Source organism: Pelobates fuscus, chromosome 1 (assembly GCF_036172605.1).
Source record: "Pelobates fuscus isolate aPelFus1 chromosome 1, aPelFus1.pri, whole genome shotgun sequence".
NCBI lineage: Eukaryota > Metazoa > Chordata > Amphibia > Anura > Pelobatidae > Pelobates > Pelobates fuscus.
In genome coordinates, this window is record NC_086317.1 from 462,378,665 (window position 1) to 462,395,653 (window position 16,989).

General features: G+C 38.1%; 1 protein-coding gene across 2 annotated transcripts in view; it reads right to left on the reverse strand.

Annotated features, from left to right (window-relative positions):
* Positions 1 to 16,989, reverse strand: part of TMEM135 (transmembrane protein 135) — a 262,755-nt gene that overhangs the window by 126,184 nt on the left and 119,582 nt on the right. For both annotated transcript variants that reach the window (XR_010085239.1, XM_063430948.1), the window contains exon 5: positions 5,470 to 5,535. Coding sequence is in view for 1 of the 2 variants with exons in the window: in XM_063430948.1 (XP_063287018.1) it covers positions 5,470 to 5,535 (66 nt within the window). In the remaining variant the exon portion in view is untranslated. The remainder of the gene's footprint in view (positions 1 to 5,469; positions 5,536 to 16,989) is intronic.

Below are 16,989 nucleotides of genomic sequence, written 5' to 3' on the forward strand. Positions count from 1 at the left end.
TTCAACTCCACCTACGTCCACTGGCTCCAAAGGCTGCAAGCATGGATCATGATTAAACTGTCCCGGTAGGAAATTAACACGTACTAATGTGGACCCCATAAGGCAGGGCTTGACAAATTTGCTTTGATTCTAGGAGCCAGCTAAAAAAGTTAGGAGCCATATTATTTTAAAACTTACATAGCTTTATATTCAACAACAAAAATACAATTCTTAAAGGGACACAATAGTCACCAGGACCACTACAGCTTAATATAGTAGTTCTGGTGTCTATAGCCTGTTCCTACCGGCTTTTCATTGTAAACACTGAAATTTAGTGCATTTTGCAGCCAACTCAATGGGAAAACATTGGATTAGCTGAGATCATCAAGCTTGATGAGCTCAGCCGTAGAGGCAGGGGCAGTCGAGGGGAGACCAGCATAGCGTGCGGAAAAAAAAAGGTGAGTAAAAACACCATTCCCTTGCGAACGGAAGGGGTCTGGTAACCTAAACACACACACACACATCATGACACAAACACCATGACAGACACAGACATTATGACAGAGAGACCCATACACTCACGCTATGACAGACAGAATCTCACAAGGTTCAAATAGTTTAAAGCAAGGCAAGCTTGGGAGAGAACTGTCCATTAACAGTCTGTCCTTATAGACAACAACACATGCAGAGTCCCATAAGTAGAGGTGCCCTGCAGATCTTGATATAAATGCATGTTGTTTGTCACAAAATGGGTACAATGGGTGTCACGTCAGGACACGTGACACTGAAGGTTTTTTGAACACAAAATTCAAACTTGCTATAGACTCTAAAATGTATTTTTGAAGTAGTGAACGGATTGCACCAGATAGGCTACCACACTGCAAAACACTTGCCAAAAATAGCGATTTCATTAAGGTTCATAGTAGCTTTGATCTGTAGTCTCAATTCACCTCTTATTCAATAATTTGGCTCCAGAGGAGAGGACATGCAAAGGGTTAATACTATGAGGATGCTAAAACCCAGCGATATTTCTCTATAAATACGTAATTCACGTGTGTAATGCTATAATTGCAAAAACAGCTCTGCGTTCTTATTACCTAATGTTTCCACTTATTATACAATGTAGAGCCGTGATAATACGTAATGCTTTAATTCCGTTTTATTTTCTGTCCCAGATATTGACATAATACGAGATGTAAACACAGCAAAGTGTTTCTTTACCTGAAACCATAAAAAAATTACAATCAGCCAAAAATATAGATACCTGTGACCTATAAAACACCACATTATTATTATTATTAATAGTGTGGTATCCTAAAGGGATTACATTTGTGCTGTTTTAAAACTAGAGAAGGCCAAAAAAATCTTCTCACTTGAGAGCATTTCTTTCCAAAAATAACACTGTGGTCTGAGGCCTTGACGCATTCCAGGCATCTGTATATTCTCACAGAAACTTAGATCCACTGGATACCAAAAGCCAAATAAAACACAAGGAAACAATATTTTCTATTGAGGGATATGGCCATGTAGTACCTGCGGTATATATTGAAACCTGCAACACTGGAAATAAGTCATCATGACACAAAATAACAACACAACTAAGGCCTTTTACATCAAAGGTTTTTTGCTCATTTCCTCATCAATTCATTTTCAGATCTACCTTCTAAACATTATCCAAAGCAAGTGAGCATGAGACAGCATTTTAATGGTATAGAGCCCCCAAAAAACTATGTTTCGACTCCATAACATAACTTGAGTCTTTATAAGGACTTGGTTATGGAGTCGAAACGTCGTTTTTTTGGCTCTGTACTGTTAAAATTCTGTCTGACTTGTGCGCCCGAACTTTGCTGTGGATATTACCAAGCAGGATATTTTCTTTGAATGCAGTTCAAGCAAAGACCATACACTGACCAGATTCAAAATTCTCATATTTACTAAATTCAAATGTGATCAGAATTCGGACATTCCGCCTGAATCTGCACCCTCTGGCCGGATGCATTTGGTGTCAACGTTAAAATCAGTGCATTTCTAATTGAAACCCTATATAAAAGTGTATAAAATCTTATATATAGAATAAAGTGTAGAAAGATTTTGTAAATACATATTCTAGCACATGTAACTTATTCAAACATCTCTGCCAACCCAGGCTATTTCTATTATCCAAAGTTCGACAGAATCACACTTAATAATGTGGACTTTCACTACCGTATAACCAAACTAGCATTACTGTTTAACTATGGGTGCATTATTAAATGGCTTCATAAAAGATGCACACAGACTTATGACACCATAACTAGTACACTGAGCTGAAGCAGTAGTGGCGTTTAAAAACAGGTTTTTTTTGTTTTGTTTTTTAGTTTTACAGGTCTTCAGAGAATCTGCTACTTTGGCCTCCTTTATATATGTCCACGGAGTTATCGTACATTTAAAGGTGTATAAACAATTTAAAATGTCTAAAAAGATTTAAAAAAAGGTTAAAATTAATCCCAGCTCTGCTTGAACAGGAATTGCCCTTGTTTTAGCAGACTCCGGTTACATTGTATATAGAGCACTAGACACTGCCTCTTTTATCTGAACCAGAGATACAACAATTGTTTCTTAGAGATGCGCCACATAATCGCTTCTTTGTGGAAAGAGAGGAAGCCGCACCTGAGACACTGCCAACCTGGCTGACATAATTGGTTCTTGGAATCTTCTTTATGTACATGCATGCCAAGAGCTCAGCCGCAATATTGTAATCCTCGCGTAAATAGTGAGATAAGATACTATCACGTCTTCATATTCCGTGGTAGAGATCTACTTAGAGGCTCTCATTAGAAGCACGCAAATGTGTGTTTACAATTAGAATAGGCCGCAAGCCAAAAACCATGATGCTTTCAGAACAACTGAATAAATAGAGGCAAATCTTAAAAATAAAGAAAAATAAAGGATTGTATTTTTAAAGTTTGAACTATTTTTTTGCTCTGTACAGATAATGCATTGAAATATTGATAAGAATAAATAAATAAATAAATAAATAACAACGATAGCAGCAACAATACAAAGTGCTTATGGTGGTTCTACCGACCTTTTAATACATGGTTTAATTGACAGTGTAAGAGCACCTGCCAGTCAAAGATCAGTAGGTGTTACATTTCAATGCAGCAGCAAATGATCTATGATATTGCAGTGTAATGTGAAGTGGGCAATCAATCATATTCCCACAATATGTGAATTATTATTATTGCCATTTATATAGCGCCAACAGATTCCACAGCGCTGTACAATATTATAACAGGGGGGATTTAACTATATATAGGACAATTACAAGAAAACTTGCAGGAACGATCGGTTGAAGAGGACCCTGCTCAAACGAGCTTAATATATTATGGATTTATAATTTTCCACTGAATTTGTATTAACCGTGACACCTTTTGCTTTTCTTAATTGGCTTAAATGGCAATAAAATGAAAGACCGGGAATTCAAAAAGTACTTTATTTCTGGTCAAATCAATGACAGCAATTTTTCTCCATAGCCATTATCGAGCCATACGAACAGTTGCACTTATAGTGGCCATAAAGGAGTGTATATTCTGATAATTCACAAAGCATACAAAAGTATAACAAAAAGGAAAAACATTGTCAGTGCTCAACCTCCCCATCCCTCCTCTCCACATTTGTAACTGTATTACACTATTGTGGTTTTTCTTTTTCAGGTTTATCACGATTATCTGATTGTATTTATTATTATTATACATTATATATTGTGTAGGTTATTTATACCTTTTTTCACATAGGTGCGCAAGTTTAAATTCAAAGTTTCTCCTTTCTGTTATACTATTGTATACTTTGTGTATTATATATCTTTGGGTGTTAGTGAGACACTGTCTACCTTCTTGTATACAGTGGTATATATATTATCTGTATATTCTGATAAAATGATAGGGGTCTGAAAGAAAATGGCCAGGGCGCAAAGGTGAAAAAAATAACCAAAAAACACTGCATTTCCCTCTTTTGTAATAAGGGATACCGCAGCCTTAAACTTGACCATAATTTTATAATCCATATAGATACAATGCAATGGATAATAGGTTTTAAAAATATACAAAAACAAACAAATCTAAAATAACAAATTATAACACAAAAAATACACTGTACACAGAGCGGGCATTCTGAGTGTATAGTTCAGTTATCAGTTATTGTACATATGATTGTGGTTGCCTGGACTACAATTCCCTGAACGCTTTGCTGTGCGTCCTGATAACATATCCAGCTGTTAAGTGTTAGGAGCCAGGGACCCATTGTAGGAGCCAGCAAGAAGCAAGCAATTGTGAGTGGGAATCGGAGATTGTGGAGGCATAGTAAAAACAAAAAACAAATAATAATTAATATATATATACATATATATAATGTATAACATTTGTTTTCCTTTGATTTGAAAGATTATTCAGAATAGAAGGTGTACACACAGCTGCAGAAGCGAGCAGTTTAATTTGATAATTACACAAATGAATACCATTGAATTTTTGGCAGCCACATTCCCAATGATATACCGCTATGTCATCTTATTAATTTGGGAAAGGGAAAGTCCAGCTGCTAGTAGTGTTGGAAATTCACACTAAGTGGGCCAAGTAAAATATTTTGGGGACAGAAGTTGGTGGGGAGTAAGTGAAGATATATCCCATTCATTCACTAGAGAATAGAGACATAATACCCATCGGATCAGTACATTCCGGAATCTCCAGCACAGATAAGCAAAGCCCTAGGGTCTGTTGGATAATATATATACACAGCCATTGACTAAAGTGAGAATTGTCAGGAATTAAAATAGAATTTGAAAGTTAAGGCCAAAATAGGAAACCTGGAAAAATTCATAGCTGGAAAAAGTCAGCTATGCATCCAGTTCAGCTACTCATGCCTCTGCCCCTGACCTGCCTACTTGGCTGACATCATCAGAAGTGATTCTGTGAGCCAATCACAGTGCTATCACATAAGATTGGTTGAGACTGTCAAGAAGGCAGATCAGGATCAGAGCCAGCACAAGCCAGACACAGCCCTGGCCAATCAACATCTCCTCTTGGAGATCCGTTGAATCAAAGTTCAGTGTCTGCATGCATAGGTTGGAGACACTGATTGGCAGTGCTGCCCCAGGAAACACATCTAGTAGCCATCTGAGGAGTGGCCAGTGGAGTTATCCATAGGCTGTAATGTAAACATTGTATTTTCTCTAAAAAGAGAGTGTTTACTGCAAAAAGCCTGAAGTGAATGATTCTACTCACCAGAAGAAATACAATAGGCTGTAGTTGTTCTGCTGACTATAGTGTCCCTTTAAATTCCTGACAATTCTAACTTTAGTAAATGAGAGGTTCACGTAAAACTCAGTTCTAAGTACCACTCTCAAAAGGGAGAACATTGGCTTAGTTTAATTGTCCAGTTGTTTTGGTTACAGAACATGCGAAAAGAACACATTTCATTGAAACAAGAATACTGAAGAAGTGCAAGAACGCTTACCTCTCCGTGCCTTATCGGTTTTATGTAACCTCTTGTGACACCCATTCGAAATAAAGTCTCGGTAGCCTGTTTAGGGAAAAATAAATAAAACGGTAAGACATAAATCATTACAAATAATTCTACAAAACAGGAGAAGTGTAATTATTTAACGCACTTACAGTATTTCCAAACATCGTCTTCCTTATACACAACACAGCTTTTCCAAACACCGAAATTATCAGTAGGAATGTATTGAAAGATTAAATTATGTGAACTGCTAAAAGATGAGCTCATTTTCTTCCTAGAGCTTTGCTTGATCTATGAGGTGTTTTCAAATATGTCAAAGTCTACGATAAGTGAACAAGCAATTTGGCTTATTTGTTAAACCAAAATTACCGCGTGAAATACTTTGGCTTAATTTATATGTTCTCAGTGCAGTCAACAAAACTTCCAACCCCTTTAATCTCACACAAGGGTATTTCAGTATATATAGTTTTCTACAATTATATAACAGCATAACAACCGAGGGCAGCAGAGAACCCACCTGTTGCAAGAGCAGGCACCTGCTTACCAGTGGCAGTGGCCACATGGATAGTGTTGGCTCTGTGGAACCAGACCTCTTAATCTGACCTGTACTGAAATTGATGTGACTTCACTCTAGTCTCGGCGTAAATACGAAGATGCAGGAAGTGTACAATATGTTCTGTTTAGAGGAAATTCTAAACCAATTTAATATCTGAACATAGACACTGACAGGAGTGTTTTAACTAATATATCATTGAAACGCATACAATACAAAAAGAAGATACAGCACCACCAGACTACAGTGAACGTAGAATTTATTCTACCAACATAACACTGTGGACCCGGCAATATTTATCTCCCTTAATGATTAAGTTACATAGAATGTAATATGATATACAAACTTCCACCTATTCACCCGTGGAAATAACTAAATCAACTTAACTTTGGATACTCAGCTTGCCTTTAGTTACCTCCCAATATGGTAACCAAATACAGGATATTTACAAAATACAAACATATAGGGATCCACCTGATATCACTAAAACAAAAATAAAATAAAACATAGTGTAATACTGTTATAGCATCATTCATTGGTGGTGTGGCGGGCGTTGTTCCATGCTTCCATTCAATAGTATACTTGGTAAATCTTCAAGCTAGGCTGAAGCATGGAACAACGCCACCACACCACCAATGAACTTCCAGGATTTACCATATTTAAAGGGATCCTTGGGAAGGAGGCATTAGGATTTATTGGGCATTTTTTCTTTTTTATTGTATTCATTTTAAATATTGGTCCCTGAGGAAGTTCTCCACAGAGGACGAAACGCGTAGGACCGCTTCTGTTGTTGCTTTTTAATATATTTTAATGCATGCCAATAAGTATTTTGTACTTCAACAATTATTTGGAGTTCGTGAAATTCCTGCCATCGAGATTGAAACCACCACTGACAGTGGGCTATACCCCCATAAGCATAGGAGAGGCACCTTTAAGGCTTTCTTAAGTCCACAAATTTGTAGATGCAACCAATAAGTGTCTTGCTATTAAGAGGCTATAACAGTATTACACTATGTTTTGTTTTATTTATTTTGGTGACAGGGGCGTATTAGCCGCGAGGCAAACAAGTCATTTGCCTTGGGCGGCATTTTCCAGGGGGCGGCAAAAAAAGCCGCCCCCCAAATGCCCAAGGCAAATGTCTTGTTAGCCTTGCGGCTAACAGACATGCTGGGCTGCTGCTGGGCGGTCGGGGGGCGCTGCTGGGCGGGCGGCGAGGGAGCACTTCCCCTGAGCTGTCTGCTCAGCTCCCTCGCGCGCCGCAGAGTGAGGCTGGGAGCCGGAATATGATGTCATATTCCGGCTACGCCTCCCAGCCTCGCTGTGCGGCGCGCGAGGGAGCTGAGCAGACAGCTCAGAAGAAGTGCTCCCTCGCCGCCCGACCGCCCAGCAGCCACTGGACCACCAGGGAGAAAGATGACCCCCCCCCCCCAGCATTCCCAAAGGTAAGGAGGCTGGGGGGGGGGGGGGTTAAAGTGAAAAAAAAGAAAAGTGTTAATGTGAGTGAGTGTGAGTGTCTGTTAGTGAGTGTGAGTGTCTGTTAGTGAGTGTGAGTGTGTGTCTGTTAGTGAGTGTGTGTGTGTGTGTGTCTGTTAGTGAGTGTGTCAGTGAGTGTGAGTGTGTGTGTGTCTGTTAGTGAGTGTGAGTGAGTGTGTGTCTGTTAGTGAGTGTGTGTCTGTTAGTGAGTGTGTGTCTGTTAGTGAGTGTGTGTCTGTTAGTGAGTGTGTGAGTGTGTGTCTGTTAGTGAGTGTGTGTGTGTGTGTCTGTTAGTGTGTGTGTGTCTGTTAGTGTGTGTGTGTGTGTGTGTGTGTGTGTGTGTGTCTGTTAGTGTGTGTGTATGTGTCTGTTAGTGTGTGTGTGTCTGTTAGTGTGTCTGTTAGTGTGGGTGTCTGTTAGTGTGTGTGTGTGTGTGTGTCTGTTAGTGTGTTTCTGTTAGTGTGTTTGTCTGTGAGTGTGTGTGTGTGTCTGACTGGGTGTGTCTTTTAGTGTGTGTCTGACTGGGTGTGTCTGTTAGTGTGTGTGTTTGCCTGTGAGTGTGTGTGTATGTTAGTGAGTGTGTGTGTCTGCTAGTTTGTGTCTGTTAGTGTGTCTGTTAGTGTGTCTGTTAGTGTGTGTGTTTGTCTGTTACTGAGTGTGAGTTTGTCTGTTAGTGTGTGTGTTTCTGTTAGCGAGTGTGTGTTTCTGTTAGCTAGTGTATGCGTATCTGTCAGCGAATGTGTGTGTGTGTATTTAGAATGCGGGGCGGGGTAAAGGTTGGGTGTGGGTGGCGCGAGGGGGGTGGGGGGGCGCCTGAGTTTTGTGCTGCCTAGGGCAGCACAAAACCAGGATACACCACTGTTTGGTGATATCAGCTGAATCCCTATATGTTTTTATTTTGTACACAGAATGTAAGCAGTGATGTTATGGGATTTATCTAACATTGGTCACGAAGGCCTATGCATAATAGGATCATTGTATTAACTGTAATAAAGACTCAAAAACTAGAAAAATGGGTATTAGTCTTGCCCGGGATACAAGATTTCAGTAATATTTCAGCAGGGCACACACACAGAGATGCAGAAGGCTTCATGCAGATATTGGTATCAATTCTGGTGTGTAAAAAAGGCAGCATTTTCACTTTTCTGGATATGAGAAGACTGGTGACCATATAGACTATAAAACAAATAACCAGTTTATGAAAGATAATGGGCACATTCTCTTTCACTTAGGACAATCCAAGATATTGGAAACAACGGATCAAACTGTTGATTTAAAATGTATAACTGACAAATTCTTAAAATGTTGGTAAAAAGAGTTAGACAAACATAATACATTAACACAGCACAGCTTGCTTTGTTTCTATTGAAAACCATTGGAGTGTACAACATTTTCACGCTGACAATTGAGTCATCTCTTAATCTCTTAAGACCTCCTTGATTAAGTTGCAGCCACACCACGTTTATGTATAGACCTAATTTTCTAGATGTACAATGATAAAAGGCCAGTGGTATCCATGTGCGTATATGTATTGAATGTCTACAGACAGAGACAGGTCTCATTATTACCAGTCTCATTAGATCTTGAAGCATTCCATCCTTCTGTCCCAGTGTTATTCACTCCATTTCTGTACCCAGTAAAGCTAAGCTAGGTTCTTCAGGCAAAACAGTATCCAGGTAGAAGCAGAGATTGTGTGCATATTTGGAAAAATACTTCAAATTTGATTCTAATCCTGGGTGTTCAGAATTGTGTAAACAAAAAGCCAAAGCTCTGCTCAGTGGAGTCCTCAGAGACTGGTTCCAATGGCCATAAAATAATCACTATTAAAGAGGGTTTCATAATGCTATAGGGTTGTTAGAGGGTTTCATAATGCTCCAGATGTTGTGGACTACATCTCCCATAATGCTGGCAAAGTATCAGGGAAGATGTAGTCCACAACATCTGGAGTGTCGAAGTTTGCCTACCTACACCCTACTGCATTCATCGCTTTTCCACATTAGATCGAGACTAAGAGTACTGGTAAGGGTCAGAGTTCCTCAAAGAAAAAAATACTTGAGTTTCAAATATTTTATTACGTTTTTCAATATCATATGAAAAGACAGAGTGTTCAAAACACAAATCAGTATATCCTTACTTTATTGGTATGTCTGGACCACCAACATTCCAACAGCAGGAAAAGCAAAAATCAAGGAGCATAGTAGGTTTTGTAGGAATTGGAGGATTGTGACTAATTTTTATGTTTTATGTTACTTTTACTTTGTTTTAGGTTATTTCTATATTTATCCTTGTTTTATCCCAGCAACAAGGAGTAACATAGTTACATAGTTACATAGTTACATAGTTAGATAGCTGAAAAGAGACTTGCGTCCATCAAGTTCAGCCTTCCTCACACCTGTTTTTTGCTGTTGATCCAAAAGGCAAAAAAAAAAAAAAACCCCAGTTTGAAGCACAATTTTGCAACAAGCTAGGACAAAAAAATCCTTCTTGACCCCAGAATGGCAGTCAGATTTATCCTTGAATCAAGCAGTTATTACCCTACATTGAAAGATTATATCCTTGAATATTCTGTCTTTGCAAGTATGCATCTAGTAGCTGTTTGAACATCTGTATGGACTCTGATAAAACCACTTCTTCAGGCAGAGAATTCCACATCCTGATTGTTCTTACAGTAAAAAAACCTTTCCTTTGCCTTAGACGAAATCTTCTTTCTTCCAGTCTAAACGCATGGCCTCGTGTCCTATGTAAAGTCCGGTTTGTGAATAGATTTCCACACAATGGTTTGTATTGGCCCCGAATATATTTGTATAATGTTATCATATCCCCTCTCAGGCGACGTTTTTCTAAACTAAATAGGTTTAAATTTGTTAACCTTTCTTCATAGCTGATATGTTCCATTCCTTTTATTAATTTTGTAGCCCGCCTCTGCACTTTTTCTAGTGCCATGATATCCTTCTTTAGAACAGGTGACCAAAATTGCACAGCATATTCAAAATGTGGTCTTACCAGTGATTTATAGAGAGGCAAAATGATATTCTCGTCCCGAGAATGAATGCCCTTTTTCATGCATGACAATACCTTACTGGCCTTGGCCACTGCTGATTGACATTGCACATTGTTGCATAGTTTGTTGTCTATAACAATTCCCAAGTCCTTTTCGTGTGTTGTTATCCCTAATTCACTTCCATTAAGGGTATACGTTGCTTGTGTATTCTTTACGCCGAAGTGCATAACTTTGCATTTTTCAACATTAAATTTAATCTGCCATTTGAGTGCCCAGTCCTCCAGTCTATCTAAATCCTTCTGCAGCAAAGTAATATCTTGCTCACATTGTATTATTTTACAAAGTTTTGTGTCATCTGCAAACACTGAAACATGACTTTCAATGCTGTCTTCAAGATCATTTATAAAAATGTTAAATAGAAGGGGTCCCAGAACAGACCCCTGAGGGACACCACTTGCCACCTCTGTCCAGCTTGAAAATTTACCATTAACGACAACTCTTTGTATTCTGTTTTTAAGCCAATGTTCTACCCAAGAACAAGCATTTTCATCGAGACCGATTTCCTTGAGTTTGAACACTAATCTTTTGTGTGGAACTGTATCAAATGCCTTGGCAAATCCAAATAGATCACATCCACTGCAACACCCTGATCTATACTTCTACTTACTTCTTCGTAGAACGCAATCAAGTTAGTTTGACATGACCTGTGCTTCATAAAGCCAACATAAAACAGTCTAAACAAAAACTTAAATTAAATGTCTTGCTTCATTTAGTGAAAAAACTATCTAAAATAGACAACATGATTTTGTCTTTCCTTGACTACAATGATTGTTTTTTTTACACCATTTATCCATTTATCCATTTTTACACCATTTATCCATAGACTAATGGATTTTCCAATAAAACTGTTGCAATAAAACAGTTCCCAAAAATAAGTTAATAAAAAAATTAAATTAAAAAAAATTAAAGGATTTGTGTGCCCTTCAATTGCCAAGTTTTTGTTCCAAGGACATTTTGAGCGAAAACTTCACATGACTACCTTGCCGAAGTCCCTTGTGAAATATGTGTTAACTAGATCACTGAATCACAGGGTCTGTCTCGGTTTGTTGTTTTTCCTTTCGAATGGAAAAATATGAAACAAATTTGGTAATAATAGAATTAAACCTGTTTCTCATCTGTGATGTTAAAGGACAAATATAGTGTTAGGAATACTAAACTGAATTCCTAACATTATAGTGGCCTCAGCTCTCTCCCCTTGTCCTCTCTAAATGTGGAAAATAAAGGGTTAAATATCCCTCTGCGCTTGGTTGCGCTCCTCAGCCGATAGAGGGGTGGAGGGGGGAGGAGTGGAAACTAATGCACATGCTTGAACTCTTCGTGCAAAGTGTGAGGACCACCAGCATCATTTCACGCAGTCAAACTCAGTGTCTGGTAGACTACCACTAGAGGCAATCCTGATCTCGTACCATTGCAGAGTTACAAGATCAGGAACACTGCGCCCAGGCCACTTCTATGAGATAAAGTGGTCTGGGTGCCTATAGCATCCCTTTAAGTTTCCACTATTCTATACATCTTCTCAAAGCAGAATAGGGTACAAGAGCCTCATGCAACCTTTTATGTAGGTCAGAATTAGGTTCTTTCATCAACGCTTCACACCAACATTTTAAGGATGTTTCAGTTAAATAAAGTACTCTGTCAATACAGCTAAGCTTGCTTTGTTTCTATTGAAAGCCACCGGAGTGTATAACTTCTTTTCACCTTGACTAGCAAGAGATCTCTTTTAATTCACTACCCAGCACCACAGTTACCACCAGATGTCAAGTCTATTCATATAGGCAAGCAAATTTGGAGTGCTTGTAATATCTGCCCTCATAGATTTCTGGGTAGGAACTTTGGTCTTTATGTGGGGAGTATCACTAAGAGGATTAATACTATGTCTCAGCCTTACAATAGCGAGGAGGGAATGGACAACTGAAGTGGACCACCTGGAGTCGGTCACTAATTGACAAAGTTAAGCTCCCAGTGATAGCTCCTCTAGGATGCAGAAAGAAACAAACATGTACTAGCAAGGCAGCTGTATATTGACATGCCGTGACAAAATTAAGTTTATTCTCCATCATTTAGTATGGGAGGTTACAGCCAGGGAAACCCATTTGTGGATGAGGGGTCGAAGATAAACATCCAAAAAGAAGAAGAATCTAAGTAAAACGCATTAACTCAAAATAACATATAAATATTCTACTAATGTTAAGTTAAACATTTTCAGAGTGAAAACACACTTTGATATATTTTAAAAGGAACATAGAAAACGCAATTTGCAAACTTCACATAAAATGTAGTTCGCAAACATAACCAGAATCTATGTTAGCAGTGAATTGACAGCAACAACCCCTTTATTTCACTAAGAGTTGTAGACCCAACCAGTAAAAGTGCCCAAAACATACAATGGGATTCAAAGCAGGTGAGAAAGCCTGGAACATCCCTTTACAAAATTCTGGGGTAAAAAAAATGGTTTATGTATTGAAATATAGTTTTGGAAAATTGACTTGCAGCTAAACATTACGAGATATCTGCGACTATTATTTGCATGTACTATATTAATTACATATGTAAGAGAATTGCCCCCCCCCTCCCCCCCCACACACACACACACACACACACACACAATTGGGTTACAAAACAAACAAAAGCAAAATGTAAAAAAATACCTTTCTTTAGCACAGAGTATATTTTGGCAATGACGCAGCCTACTCCATGGCCGATTCATCCTCATCATACAGGAACACTTGGGACCATAGGCACATGCAACGCTCACTGCAATGCACCGATGATTCTGCCGTAAAGAATGATCAAGTACGATGACTCTCTATGGCAGACTGTGATGGCACTGCGCATGCACATGTGACCTCATGATATGTTCGCGAATGAGAGCCAGGAAGTGACAGTCCTGACTTTCATACCCAGAGGGCTTGGAGGCATTACTGGAAACAGCTCTTCTAACCCTGATTGTTTGGTACTATAACATCTTCAATAAGATTATGTTTTTATAGTGCTTATATTGTTTCTATAACTTTGTGATTCTCATCTGGAAATTATTAATTATTAATTAAAATAAGTCAAACATGGCTAGAAGGATGTACATCTTTTTTAGTAAAGTTTCAAGTAAATGTGAATATTTATAAGCTGTTGATGAAGGTAAAAAAAAAAAGAAAAAACAGCTCCGAGGAAATGTTACTCTCATTGAGTAACTGGATATCACTGTACCAAAACTTACGTTAATGCAAACAATGTGGGATTATATCTCCGCTGCACTTTTAAAAAAATGCATGCACTGTAAGGTAAAACATATTTGCATTGTATGCCAGTTAGTGCCTTGCCAGTCTTGCATATTTAGAACATTTTTAAAATAAAATATAAAAAAATAGATCTCGATTATATATATATATATTTGGACAGATGTCAAAAGTGAAAGCTTCCCTTTAATCACATGGCATCTGCTGTTATCTATCAAAGTTAACTCTCTGTTAACTTCTTTTAGCCATCACTTCCAAGACTACCTCTTGTCTGAAATCCCCACGGCATCCTTTAGATTGAAAGCTCACAGGCTATCTAGCTAAGCACTTTGTATAAAAGAGCTTCAATGGCTAGATCTCAGCTTACTACCTTTTGTATTTGTCTGTGTATATTGTACAGCGCTGCGGAATGTGTTGGCGCTTTATCAATGCCAGCAATAAATAAAGTCTGTGGATAGTTAATGCAATGTTAAACAAAAATCTGCACACCAGTCAAGCCATAAGACTTGCTTTTCCCACAGAAATCCCCAAACTGCAGTGATGTTACAACCGCAAAGGATTCTGTGTGGGCATATGCAAATTAGTTTAACAAAGAATCACATTTTTGCCTCATTCCATTTTAAACATGGATTCCTTTTAATCTGTGTTTGCTGTATACAACTGCTTGGAACACAATTTCGGAAAAGATGCAAAACCAGTGAACCACTCATGGACAGCTGTTTCGTTGTTAATGCAACTCGTCAGCATGAGGTTGGTTACTGGTTTGCTTATTGAGGCTTGGTAGTGTTTGAGAAGCAAAATCCAAATAGGTTATGGTGGGGAAAAATTGTGATTGAAAACCCCTTCCACCTGAATGCAACTCGTCAGCATGAGGTTAGTTACTGGTTTGCTTATTAAGGCTTGGCAATAAATAAAAGTAGCTATTGCCTGGCTTGCAACGTAGATATCCTAACCAGCTACCAGTAACAAGTTACCAAGAATTAGAGGGAAAACCTGTGCCATGGAACAATTTTCATCACTTTGTTCTCTGGATCAAATTTATGATGTGCTACTTGAGAACATAACACCACTCGGTAGCAACAATTAAAAGTGTATTTCCAGGGAGTGTCAGAATAAAACAAAAACCACAATAAAAACAAGCTGTGCGTATGTAACCAATTATCAAGAATTTATTAAAATGTAAACAGAGCTGAATGCTAAACACCCGAGCTAGCACTAACCAGCACATTCTAAAGTGTTTTAAACGGTGTTGCTGTTTAGGATGCTTCGTAATATGGGCTATGATCTTAAAACAAGAATTTTGCAAGAGAAGGTTGGTTAAAATAGATTTCGCTTGCAAGAGGCAGACATTTATGTACAGACATTTAATGGGTACATAACCATAGTTTATGACAAGATTAAGTGTCATTTCACTTTCAGCATTTTTAAAAGATTTCATTTTATTTCATAATAAAGGCAGTTTAATTTACATTTTTGAGGTTTAGTTAAATTTTTTACATTTATTTTACACCATCACAATTATTCCATCTCACTGAGCTATAAAACCCTGTTTGTACCAAAATCAGTGTTCATTTCAGTGGCAAATTTCAATTTAGTTTAAGTCACAGTCTGTTGACTCAAAAACCGTTTTAAATTTTAGTCATATTTTAGTGATCTGAATTGTTTTAGTTTTAGTCTAGTCTTAGTCTACTAAATCTCCAGTAGATTTTAGTTAACACGACTAAAATCTAATGGGTTTGGTTAAAGCCTCTATCTGTCTCTTGTGCCCCTTCCCAAGCCCCTCTGTGTCTCTTTGTGTCCTCCCAGCCCCTCTAGGTGTCTCTTTCCCAAGCCCTGGTCTGTCTCTTTTGGCCCTTCCCCAGCCTCTCTGTTCTTTTTTATTTTTGGCGGCAAGTTTCCATTTAGTTTTAGTCATAGTTTTTAGACTAAAAAGCCAATTTAATTTTAGTCGTATTTTAGTCATCTGAATTGTTTTTACATATTAGTCTAGTTTTAGTCGACTAAATCTCAAAATTTTTAGTCTACCAAAATATTACTAAAATGGTTAGTCGACAAAATTAACACTGCTCAAATTTTTTTTTTAAATTAACAAATAAATAAATTAATTTGCTAAAATTCCGCAGGCAGATTACCAATATAAATGTTCTGATCTCACGTTTCCTTTAGGTTTATGTTACTGGAAATTCCGAGTATTTAATGTTGGATGAAAGCAGCTATAGTATGAATGGCACACAAGGTCTAAACAGTACAATTATGTTTGGCTATTCCCACTTTTCCCACGTGTTACAATAAGGTCAGCTCCTAAAGAGGATTACAAGCCGTGCACATGTTCTTTCTACTTTTTGTATACATGCTTTCTTTGTTACTTTGAGATTTGGAGCATAAAGATTGTGTTTCAGTGCAGATCATTTGAAGTTGTCTTGCACAGTCAGAGCCTACTTCTAGTCTAACTGTGGATAATCTACACGTTGTCCAACTGCGACTAGTGGACTTAAGTGAATTACTCTACCTTTTGATCTTTATCAAAATGAAGGATTAACGGTTACACAAAACATTTTTATTTTAAACTCAGCCCAAAGCCACCCTAACATTTGAGGGTCCTTGTGCACTAAACATTTGTGGGGCCCTGCATACACCCCACAGATGTACACACAAACACTTACATATAATCAATCCCATGCGTTAGCCACTCACACACATATATAACTTGCCACATACTCCAATCTAATTATCAACAACATAGCACCCAAGTCTTCTTATAAAGGCAGAACGATCCCTAGTTTGGACACAAATCTGTCTGTCCCTCTTTTCTCTGCGAATGTCCCTCATTTTCTAGGAGCTCCATATTGTTTGCGTGTCTGAGTGTATAACAGAGCTGTGCAGAAATAATACAGTAATGTGTCTTTAAAAACCAATATTATTAGTAAGTCGCCTAAAATGTGACAGAACAGCCTCGTCCCTGGACACCCACTCCCGAATCACACCTTAACCCCTTAAGGACACATGACGTGCCTGACACGTCATGATTCCCTTTTATTCCAGAAGTTTGGTCCTTAAGGGGTTAAAAGTGTCCCTATTTGCCTATTTGTAATGTTGGAAGGTATGGTACAGGCTCCGACAGAAAAAACACACAATCATGCAGAGACACACTAACATAGATAGATATATACTAATATCCATACACAAACAAGCAA